At 48.7% G+C, this 12,444-nt stretch overlaps 1 protein-coding gene across 7 annotated transcripts in view; it reads right to left on the reverse strand.

The window, feature by feature from the left end:
• Positions 1–1,513: 1,513 nt before the first annotated feature.
• Positions 1,514–12,444, reverse strand: part of PLXNB3 (plexin B3) — a 394,300-nt gene continuing 383,369 nt past the window's right edge. For all 7 annotated transcript variants that reach the window (XM_085629786.1, XM_085629789.1, XM_085629790.1 and 4 more), the window contains 5 exons: positions 12,277–12,424; positions 11,949–12,013; positions 10,695–10,770; positions 7,402–7,476; positions 1,514–2,985 (listed from right to left, as the gene is read on the reverse strand). In XM_085629786.1, the coding sequence (XP_085485912.1) occupies positions 2,881–2,985; positions 7,402–7,476; positions 10,695–10,770; positions 11,949–12,013; positions 12,277–12,424 (469 nt within the window). In that variant the 3' untranslated portion in view covers positions 1,514–2,880. The remainder of the gene's footprint in view (positions 2,986–7,401; positions 7,477–10,694; positions 10,771–11,948; positions 12,014–12,276; positions 12,425–12,444) is intronic.

Genomic DNA, 12,444 nt, shown 5'->3' on the forward strand with positions numbered 1-12,444 from the left:
CCACCTGATGGGCCTACACTCATGCAGCGTGACACTGTAAGAAGGGCTGGCCCTCGGCATACACTCATGCAGTGTGACACTATAAGAAGGGCTGGCCCTCGGCATACACTCATGCAGTGTGACACTTGTAAGAAGGGCTGGCTCTCTGCATACACTCATGCAGTGACACACTTGTAAGAAGGGCTGGCCCTCGGCATACACTCATGCAGTGTGACACTTGTAAGAAGGGCTGGCTCTCTGCATACACTCCTGCAGCGTGACACTTGTAAGAAGGGCTGGCCCTTAGCATACACTCCTGCAGCGTGACACTTGTAAGAAGGGCTGGCCCTCAGCATACACTCCTGCAGCGTGACACTGTAAGAAGGGCTGGCCCTCGGCATACACTCATGCAGCCTGACACTTGTAAGAAGGACTGGCTCTCTGCATACACTCATGCAGTGACACACTTGTAAGAAGGGCTGGCTCTCTGCATACACTCATGCAGTGTGACACTTGTAAGAAGGGCTGGCTCTCTGCATACACTCCTGCAGCGTGACACTTGTAAGAAGGGCTGGCCCTTAGCATACACCCCTGCAGCGTGACACTTGTAAGAAGGGCTGGCCCTCAGCATACACTCATGCAGCGTGACACTTGTAAGAAGGGCTGGCCCTCAGCATACACTCAGGCAGCGTGACACTTGTAAGAAGGGCTGGCCCTCAGCATACACTCATGCAGCGTGACACTTGTAAGAAGGGCTGGCCCTCAGCATACACTCATGCAGCGTGACACTTGTAAGAAGGGCTGGCCCTCAGCATACACTCATGCAGCGTGACACTGTAAGAAGGTCTGGCCCTCGGCATACACTCATGCAGTGTGACACTTGTAAGAAGGGCTGGCTCTCTGCATACACTCCTGTAGCGTGACACTTGTAAGAAGGGCTGGCCCTCAGCATACACTCATGCAGTGTGACACTTGTAAGAAGGGCTGGCCCTCAGCATACACTCATGCAGCGTGACACTGTAAGAAGGGCTGGCCCTCGGCATACACTCATGCAGTGTGACACTGTAAGAAGGTCTGGCCCTCTCATACTAGGGCAGAGGTGAGGCATAGAGAGTGATGCTCAATAGGATGAAGTCACACACTGACGCTTTCCCACAGCTCCTCCTTTTGGCCTTCGAATGCCAATACTGACCACATAAAATAATGGTGGGAACTCTCCAGACAGTCACTCCTTGGATAACAATTAAATGTATTAATGTACAAGTGTACAATAGGGTATAAAAACTATCTTGAGGGTCATCGGATCCTGAAAACTAGCTTGAAAACCAGAGTGAAATCCCCCCGTGTAGGAGAGAAGGATTTGTGAGGTCAATAAAAGGACCACTCATGAGAACTGTTAACGACTGGTTCCTAGGACATTACTCTCCCGGCTTTCCTTCCACCCAGACATGAACAATGATTCACACACTTTGAGCCTTATCCCCCACATCCAAATCACTTGCATCCAATTAACTCATACACATGACAACAGCACTCTAAAAACACATGTTTCATTGTCAAATTTCATTGCATAAAAGTAAATAAATACATCTGAAGTGCCGTACCATATATACACACACAGGTCACACGCATAAGTTAGCAAAGGTACACAAACAAAGGGGTGGAGGACAGGGTTGTTTGGAAGGGCTGGTACCAGTCCAGAAAGAGCTAGCCTAAAGATATCTGCAGGATGCAAGCCCGGTGCAGAATCGTGGATTGTCAAGAGCCCTGACTTTTCCTGGCTGGTGACAAGCATCTAAGCAGCATTTGACAGGGAGAGGGAAGGACAAACATTAAGTTATAGCAAAAGCTCCAGTGGTTAATTTCTTGCTACAGGAGTTTGAGAGAAGCCTGAAGACAGGCCTGCAGCACCAGGTGCCCTCTGCGGCCCAGCGGTGGAAAGGCACTAGGAGGTGTAGTGACACTTGCCCTGCTTCACCTACCCACTCCGTGGTGGGTACCACGTCCCTTGGGTCTAGGATACACACTGAATCAGGAGGGCATCTCATGTGCTGTGTTCAACTCCCTTCATCAACAACCTTGCTGCATTCTTTTCTGACATCCATGGAAGACAAATTTGGTGGTCTGAGTGTCCAGGGCTACACAGAGCTGATATGTCCTTATCACAAAACCACCAGAAGATGGCAAACTCCTAGGCCAGTCCGAATAACTCGCCACGGCATGATATGAGTGAAGTCACACAGCTCCACACTTACATTAAAAAGGCACTTGTGATCCCTTACCTCTGAGAGGGGGCAGGGGTGCCTGGTAGTGGCACTCACCCACCCAGCAAGAGGTAAACAAACTGATCGCGGAACCTATACAGCAGATCCCATTGCGGCTGCAAAGGCTTTATCCTACGTCTTTCACAGACGCCAGTGTGAAGGGATTCCATTGAACCAGGGGCAGAAGCTGAGCCTCTGACTTCAACAATATATGAAGCGTCGGTTCTACAGTGGCATCTAAAATATCTCACTATGGTCCTCTTTTCATGGCCATCCGAATTAGCAAAATAGGACAACTGCAGAACTAGTGGAAGTATAAATTCTAACATCAGTGGTTTAAGCTTTTTTTGTGCACAATCTTGTTTTTTAGCCGCCGGGCGGCTGCAGAGTGCCCTGTTCCCGTACGCTTTGCCGGCATTGCTGCTCCTTTCAAGGGACTACGTTGAGACAATGCAGCTGCCTGTCCCTTTCGACTGTTCCTCCCTTCTCAGTCAACAGATCACAGCTGTGCTCGCAGTGTGCGAACGTAGTGTCCAAGGTTTGCTCCAGTTTATTCCAGCGACCTCAGGCCATAAAGTCAAAAGCGGACATCCTGTGGATCCCATCAGGAGAACAAGGAGTTCCAAATGGGTGACCTTCACAAGTCCGTCACCTTATTCTCTACCAGGGCAGCGATCTGTTGGAGGCGATAGGCCAGCTGCATTTTCTGTCCCATGGTGTCCTCGTCCAAAGCAGTTATGATCTAAATGTGGAAGAAAAAAAAAGAAAAAGTCTGTATTTCAAGTCCTTCTTTTTTACGGTAGAGTATTCCAGCAAACGTACTTTATGTTGCCAGCAGCACATCACTAATACGTCCCAATCTAGCCCACAGCTTCCCACAAAGCATACATACAAAGGAGGGTCCTTGAGAAAAAAGAGCCTGAAGATGGCTACCACACACAAACACCTGGGGCACCGTCAGACGTCACACAAGGGATGGACCAAGCACCAAATACTGGTAGATGTCACCCCAAACAAAAGGGGGGAAAAACAGACAATTCCAGACCCAACCACTATATGGCGGAATAATGCACAGCATGTGAATCCAGAGAAAGGATTCATGCTACAAAACCAGGGTCAGAGTAGAAAGAACAAGTCATTTACATAAAGGGCGGTGCAGCTGGTGTCCAACAAAGAAAAGGCAGGGAGGCACACTGAAAAATGTAAAGGGATCCTGAATACAGAAGCCCAGCAACGCTTGCAGATCAACTTGACTGAATGGATTCATGAAAACAAAATCCAATAGAAAAATAAAATTCTGCAGAATGGATTGGTCAGCTTAGATTTGTCCGACTAGTGAAATGGCAGGAATGCATTCTACTGACAGCATACAGCCAGAGTTTGGAAACCCCTGCTAGGAATGCACTCTACAGACCACATACAGCCAGAGTATGGAAACCCCTGCTAGGAATACACTCTACAGACCGCATACAGCCATAGTTTGGAAATCCCTGCTAGGAATGCACTCTACCTACAGCATGCAATAAGAGTTTAGAAACCCCAGCTAGGAATGCACTCTACCGACAGCATGCAATAAGATATGCAAAAGTTGGTCGCACACTGCTCGTCACACCAGCAAGTTGCCCCAAAGGACTGTGGTAAATGTAGTGGCGATGGCGGGTACGCCTATGCCACGATGTGTAAAAAGAACAGTATGTGTTGCGTTAGCCATCCCTGGACACGTGTTTCGAGGTAGTTGCCTCTCGTCAGCAGGGAGCAGGTCAGTGTAAAGGGGTGCCGTGTGGACTGCCATGAGAGGTACTCTACCAGTTTTAATTACTTTTTGGCAGTCCACGCGGCACCCCTATACACTTACCTGCTCCCTGCTGATGAGGCAACTACCTCGAAACACATGTCCAGGGATGGCTAATGCGACACATACTTTTCTATACACACCGTGGCATAGGCGTACTCGCTGTCGCCACTACATTGACCATAGTTCCTTGGGGCAACTTGCTGGTGTGACGAGCAGAGTGCGACCAACTGTATTTGAAGCATGCAATAAGAGTTTAGAAACCCCAGCTAGGAATGCACTCTACCGACAGCATGCAATAAGAGTTTAGAAACCCCAGCTAGGAATGCACTCTACCGACAGCATGCAATAAGAGTTTAGAAACCCCTGCCAGGAAGGCACTCTATCTACAGCATGCAATAAGAGTTTAGAAACCCCGACAGCATTCAGAAAGTATGAAAACCCTGCTAGGAATGCACTCTACCGACAGCATACAGCCATAGTTTGGAAACCCTGCTAGGAATGTACTCTACAGACCGCATACAGCCAGAGTTTAGAAATCCCTGCTAGGAATGCACTCTACTGACAGCATACAGCCAGAGTTTGGAAATCCCTGCTAGGAATGTACTCTACTGACAGCATACAACCAGAGTTTAGAAATCCCTGCTAGGAATGCACTCTATCGACAGCATACAGCCAGAGTTTGGAAATTCCTGCTAGGAATGCACTCTACCGACAGCATTCAAAAAGTATGAAAACCCTGCTAGGAATGCACTCTACCGACAGCATACAGCCATAGTTTGGAAACCCTGCTAGGAATGTACTCTACAGACCGCATACAGCCAGAGTTTGGAAACCCCTGCTTGGAATGCACTCTACCTACAGCATGCAATAAGAGTTTAGAAACCCCTGCTAGGAATGCACTCTACAGACCGCATACAACAAGAGTTTGGAAACCCCTGCTATGAATGCACTGTACAGACCACATACAACCAGAGTTTGGAAACCCCTGCTAGGAATGCACTCTACTGACAGCATAGTTTAGAACCCCCTGCTAGGAATGCACTCTACAAACCATATACAGCCAGAGTTTGGAAACCCCTGCTAGGAATGCACTCTACCGAAAGCATACAGCCAGAGTTTGGAAACCCCTGCTAGGAATGCACTCTACCTACAGCATGCAATAAGAGTTTAGAAACCCCTGCTAGGAAAGCACTCTACCGACAGCATACAGCCATAGTTTGGAAACCCTGCTAGGAATGCACTCTACAGACCGCATACAGCCAGAGTTTGGAAGCCCCTGCCAGGAATGCACTCTACCTACAGCATGCAATAAGAGTTTAGAAACCCCTGCTAGGAATGCACTCTACCGACAGCATACAGCCAGAGTTTGGAAACCCTGCTAAGAATGCACTCTACAGACCGCATACAGCCAGAGTTTGGAAGCCCCTGCCAGGAATGCACTCTACCTACAGCATGCAATAGGAGTTTAGAAACCCCTGCTAGGAATGCACTCTACAGACCGCATACAACCAGAGTTTGGAAACCCCGGATAGGAATGCACTCTACCGACAGCATTCAAAAAGTATGGAAACCCCTGCTAGGAATGCACTCTACCGACAGCATACAGCCATAGTTTGGAAACCCTGCTAGGAATGCACTCTACAGACCGCATACAGCCAGAGTTTGGAAACACCTGCTAGGAATGCACTCTACAGACCGCATACAACCAGAGTTTGGAACCCCCTGCTAGGAATGCACTCTACAGACCGCATACAACCAGAGTTTGGAAACCCCTGATAGGAATGCACTCTACAGACCACATACAACCAGAGTTTGGAAACCCCTGCTAGGAATGCACTCTACTGACCGCATAGTTTAGAAACCCCTGCTAGGAATGCACTCTACCGACAGCATACAGCCAGAGTATGGAAACCCCTGCTAGGAATGCACTCTACCGACAGCATACAGCCGGAGTTTGGAAACCCCTGCTAGGAATGCACTCTACCGACAGCATTCAGCCAGAGTTTGGAAACCCTTGCTAAGAATGCACTGTACCAACAGCATAGTTTAGAAACCCCTGCTAGGAACGCACTCTACAGACCGCATACAGCCAGAGTTTGGAACCCCCTGTTAGGAATGCACTCTACAGTCCGCATACAGCCAGAGTTTGGAAACCCCTGCTAGGAATGCACTCTACAGACAGCATACAGCTAGAGTTTGGAAACCCCTGCTAGGAATGCACTCTACAGACCGCATACAACCAGAGTTTGGAAACCCCTGCTAGGAATGCACTATACAGACCGCATACAACCAGAGTTTAGAAACCCCTGCTAGGAATGCACTCTACAGACCACATACAACCAGAGTTTGGAAACCCCTGCTAGGAATGCACTCTACTGACAGCATACAACCAGAGTTTAGAAATCCCTGCTAGGAATGCACTCTACTGAAAGTATACAACCAGAGTTTAGAAATCCCTGCTAGGAATGCACTCTACTGACGGCATACAACCAGAGTTTAGAAATCCCTGCTAGGAATGCACTCTACAGACGGCATACAGCCAGAGTTTAGAAACCCCTGCTAGGAATGCTCTCTACTGACAGCATACAACCAGAGTTTGGAAACCCCTGCTAGGAATGCACTCTATCGACAGCATACAGCCAGAGTATGGAAACCCCTGCTAGGAATGCACTCTACAGACCGCATACAGCCAGAGTTTGGAACCCCCTGTTAGGAATGCACTCTACAGTCCGCATACAGCCAGAGTTTGGAAACCCCTGCTAGGAATGCACTCTACTGACCGCATAGTTTAGAAACCCCTGCTAGGAATGCACTCCACAGACCGCATACAGCCAGAGTTTGGAAACCCCTGTTAGGAATGCACTCTACAGATCACATACAACCAGAATTTGGAAACCCCTGCTAGGAATGCACTCTACTGACAGCATACAACCAGAGTTTAGAAATCCATGCTAGGAATGCACTCTACTGAAAGTATACAACCAGAGTTTAGAAATCCCTGCTAGGAATGCACTCTACTGACGGCATACAACCAGAGTTTAGAAATCCCTGCTAGGAATGCACTCTACAGACGGCATACAGCCAAAGTTTAGAAACCCCTGCTAGGAATGCTCTCTACTGACAGCATACAACCAGAGTTTGGAAACCCCTGCTAGGAATGCACTCTACCGACAGCATACAACCAGAGTTTAGAAACCCCTGCTAGGAATGCACTCTACCAAAAGCATACAGCCAGAGTATGGAAACCCCTGCTAGGAATACACTCTACCGACAGCATAGTTTAGAAACCCCTGCTAGGAATGCACTCTACCGACAGCATACAACCAGAGTTTGGAAATCCCGGCTAACACCGTCTCATATTACCTGATCATAATATTTGCTTATGTAGTTATAAAGTTCCTGCAGAGCAACCAAGCAGTTCAGTTCTGTGACGTGGTTCTAGGAAAGAAAAAGTAGCTTGTTAAAGTTAGCCATGGAGACTAGGTGACATACGCAGCCTTAACCCTTATACTAGGTTGTCAAAAAAGCAGGCATTTACACCATTTAGTGTTAGTGAACACAATTTATCTCAGAAAAGTGGACTTTATTAAGAACATGCGATGCCAACATCTTTAAGTGTAAACCTAGTCAGCATGTCTGTCTACCCTCCACTCGTTTATGGCTGATTGACAATCTTCTAAATCCTTACATCAGTCTACTACCAGAGTAAACCAGCATTTTGTGAGTAGGCCTTTATGCATTAGATGCTCAGTTACCCATCAGCGGTGGATACATTGTAAGCTTAGAGGTGATGTTTCGGGACTACCCGTAACAGAAAGCCTAAGACTGCCCTAATCCAAGGGACTCTCCGAGAATGGCCAGCTTCCTAGAGTGTATCTACAGATCTGCAGCTCATATGCCTCGAACAAATGCTTTAGATCGGTGAAGCATTAAGAATTTAAGCATTTGAACATAAATGTCTATTTTTGATTACATATAGGTTCGTTCTCGGTCTTCCCTGAAAATGTGAATCTAAAAAGTACTTTGATAGCTCGCCGGCTCTGCCCATTGAAAATGGCCGCGCACTAATGCTGCTCTGAAGGCCGGAGCGGCGATTTACAAAATATCGGCATAAATATCAAACACCGCAGCACCCAAGCAGCAAATTCGGACATCGGAATGGTAGCGGAGCAGATTGACACCACTATGTCCACGTAATTCGATCTCTACGCTTAGGAAATCTATGCGGATATCGTACTGTGCATGAGGACGAGAAAATGGCGGCGCTCACCGAATCGGACTGAAGAAACAACACGCCAGCAGCACACACCACCTAACTAGTATGTACTGACGATCCCTGAACGATGCACTGATAAGTGCCAATCCTGCTGTACGTCTATATGAAACATGGAGACAGCGCTGTGTGTTTAATTGAAGTGAACTGGCACATCCCCATTGGCGGCTAAGATGGCAGCGTAAAGTGGAAATGCTGGATAATATGCGCAGATGAAACGGGCTGCGAATCTTTGTTGCTGAAGAATGAGGGAGGGAGCCCTGGCCAGGGGCGCTGCTGGGTCACTGAGGGCAGTCTGTCCCTGAGAGAGGCTGCCTATGAGTGTGGTCAGTCACTGAGGGCACCACTGCCAGGCATGCCCTGGCAGTGGAGAGAACCCGATGCCCACGGATCTAATGACTGATGGCGCGAAAATCAGGATAAGAAGTGAGGAGGCTGCAGAGGTGAATACGCCACAAGATGGCGGCTCGGCGATCGCACTGATATCGCCATTGAGGAGTGGAGCTCGGAGCCGGCGGTGCTTTTGAATTTGCCTCAGCTGCCTGCCACAAGGATTGAGGACGTGTCCAATCAGGTGCGGCCCACGGAAAGAACTCTTCACCCGAGGTGAGGGAGCTGAGGCGGAGTGCTTGCTCTCCCCCAGAGCCTGACGGCAAAGCACCGGCTCGGGAGAGGTTGGAACAAACCGGAAGCTGTCCCGGGGCCCTACAGTCAGGCGGCATCCTGATATTGCGGCTGTGCTCGATCTCGGCCTAATTTGTACCCGCACGGGCGGGGGAGGCCCCCCCGATGGCCCAGCAATGCAGCCCTGTGGTGAGATCACCGGTGCATGGACCATAGGAAATCCATGGCAGCACCCGCGAGAGGCCGGTGATAAACGAGGGAGCTGCGACTGAAGAAGTGGTGAGCCGTCCAGGGAGACAGACAGTGATCACAGTACAGACCCAAGGTGTGAGAGACTGGGTGAGAGCCCCTGTGCCAGTCCCTGGGTCACCGATCCCCTTACAATGGGAACAGTCTTCTACCCTGCCGGACGTCAGACACTGCGTCCCTGCTGGGTTTTCCCTCCCTCTCCCCCACCTCTTCCCTCCTTCATACCTCAGAGTGTGCCCGTGACCAAAGCACTCCTCTCCCCTTGTTGGGGAGGGATCCTGCATTCTTATGCCATGGAGTCTCACCGCTGAGAGAGTCCACCGTGAATTTGGGAATCACACAAAACTGAGGACTGAAAAATGATCCCTGCCCCACCCTACCGGAAGTTCAAACACAGTTACTCTCCTTGTTCACCACGCTGTTTCCCCTACCGCCTCCACCTCCGCTTCCCTCCTTCATCCCTTGGCTACCTCTCCTTTCCCTTCCTCTCTCTCCAGAATTCCTCTCCACCGGCTTGCTTTGTCTATCCTTTTGCCTATGCTCTGTTAAATTCTCCCTCCCCTCACCCTTTTACTTTACCCCTTACCCCTCTACATGCCATTTTTCTAAAAAATGTAACTTGTAACTGTTGTGCCTGATGTAACTATGTAGAATTTGTAAGATACGCAACTCTCCTCATGTAAAACGCTCATAATTCATAGCACTCTTTCTTTGTCTACTTCCTTTGCTCCTATCCCCTCTCCCCATAATCTCTCCCCTTGCCTGCTACACTGCCTAACCCCTGTCCTTTGTGCCCTTTTACTAAGCACTCCTTCTCCCCTTGTTGGGGAAAGATCCAATATTTATACTCTGGAGTCTCAGCGAACCCGCTGAGAGAGTCCACAGCGCCAGGGGAGCCACTCACAGTTGAGGTATGGTATGGCCCCCCTTGCCAAAGCACTCCCTCTCCCCTTGTTGGGGAAGGATCCAGTAGGTAGGCCTTGGAGTCTCAGAGACCCCTCTGAGAGAGTCCACTGTGTAAAGGGAGCCTCACGCAACGGAGATGGGGGAAATGAACCACTTTCCCTGGGATCACAGCTTACTGGACTTTGGACGCAGCTATGACTCGTCTACCGGTTTGTGTCCCTGTCACCCTCCCCTCCTCTGTCCCTCATTCGTTCTCTGTCTACTTCCCCTGCTCCTACCCCCCCACTGAATCTCTCCCCTTGCCTGCTTTTTCCCTTATGTATATGTCCTTATTGTTTGTTTCGACCTTACATATAACTATGTTGCCATGCTCTAATAACTGTGTAACCTTTATAACGATGTAACCTGCAACTGTGGTTTGATACTCATGTAAAGCGCTCTGATACCTCCGGGTCTAGCCAGCGCTATATAAAACCTTTATAAAAAAAAAAATAATAATAAAGTTGTGCAGCTTATAGTTTATCAATTTCACTTTTCCACAGCGCATAACGGCAAGCCATCCGTTAAAACAAGCATGCATTCTGCGAGTTGCACAGTGACTTACCCCAGAGAGCTCCGTCAGCGAGGAGTTCATCTCCTGGTAACCAGCAGGAACGGTCTGCCGAATATCTGCATAATACCTGTAAGTAGATGGTTTGTTATTCAAGTACGTAGAGATTGCAAGGCACTGAACCCCCACACTACAAGAGGAGTCTAGACTGACATGGTCTTGGGTATCTTCATTTCAGTCCCTTCCACCTCGCACAAGCCTCATCCTTTAACGTGTTTAAAGATCTGTCCCTGGAACGCCTCCCTGATTTAAGGTAACATTTCCCTCCCTTCCCAAGATGGTGCCAAGTAATATTGTGGGGCACATCAGGGGTCTAAAGCCTTTTCAGTAAAAAGAGCTCCTCCTGTTCAATTAAAATCACCCTGAGCTACTGATATTACTAGTATTTTGATCGGGACCACATCAGACAAGATCACATTAGTGATCCACGCAGTGCAGGGTTACCAGCAGTAATGAAAGAATGGCTTTGTGAATTTGAAATGCTTGTTCCTGGGTCATGCTTAACAGCCATAGCTGCAATGCACTTGGTACGAAGGTAACCAGATTAATAAGTCTCCCCTAAACCACATGATTGAACACTCAAATATCAGCTTTAAGTATGTTTTGGAAATTAGAGGCTCTGAAAATACACACATTTTCATTACAAATACACTTTACAATGTTGGTGTGTAGATTTTAGATCATTATGCTAAAGCTTCTTATGTAGGAGGCTGAGTGGCGCGCCGTAGAGCTGGTGAAGCCTGATGTACGTGGTCGCTTCTGTGAAAGGTTGCTTCAAGTGACTCGCCTTAAAATTGTCTAAAATATCCTCTTGCCCAGTTGTACATTTCTGGTGTACACTTTCTTAAAAATTGTTCTCTTCCTTCTGCCTTCCACCTCCTAGTCCAAAAACTAAATTTTTCTACTGAGCAGCTTCTCCCTTTGCTTTCGTTCCAGTACCCCACCTCCTAACTACACACATTTGGGGGTATGGATTTGAATCAGCCAAGGATCTGTGGCCGCTCCACAAAGCAAGTCTATTGTGCACTGTAAGGCTTTCTACTTCCTCCATGTCCAATGGTCTGGATCTCCAAAGACCCCAAGAAGGGACCAGGATTATCCATGTTTAAGCTGCAGGCACAAGAGGCACCAAAGCCTCCCTCAAAGCAGCGAACCCCTGGAAGACCATCGCTATAAGGAACGGACTGGACGTTTCTCGGCCCTGCTGCAGAGGCGACACCAGCTCTGTGAAACGAGGAGGATACTCACTTTTCAACCAGCTGCTTGTACCGTGGGATCTCTCTGGCATACAGGAGCTTATTCACTGGAGAGTCCTGGAAGAGTAGCAAACAAAGAGATGATGGAGCGGAGTCAGCGTTCAATTCCTACAGCTGCACGCAGGCCAGAGACCACCACGGCTCCGTCACTCGCCTGCCCACCACTGGTCCACTGCCCACATTCTGCTGATAATCTGTCCACCCCACCCCTTACCAGCCCTACATACCTCACCTTGTTTCCCACCCCCTTGGGTCTATAGACATTCCCGTTGTTCACTTACTGCCCTTGTCCCCTGAGCCCATGCTACAGCAGTACTCACTCGCCCCACTTTGTGTTCCGAGATGGTGCAAGAGTCGATGAAGGTCTGCGCAATCACACAAAGGATGGCGTCCACGTTATCAGACACCTGCACATCGAAGATCATCTGTGGGTTCTTCAAAATAAGGACCCAGAATCGCAGCAGCAGACTGAAAGTTTGGGGACAAAG

Source organism: Triturus cristatus, chromosome 10 (genome assembly GCF_964204655.1).
Source record: "Triturus cristatus chromosome 10, aTriCri1.1, whole genome shotgun sequence".
Classification (NCBI taxonomy): domain Eukaryota; kingdom Metazoa; phylum Chordata; class Amphibia; order Caudata; family Salamandridae; genus Triturus; species Triturus cristatus.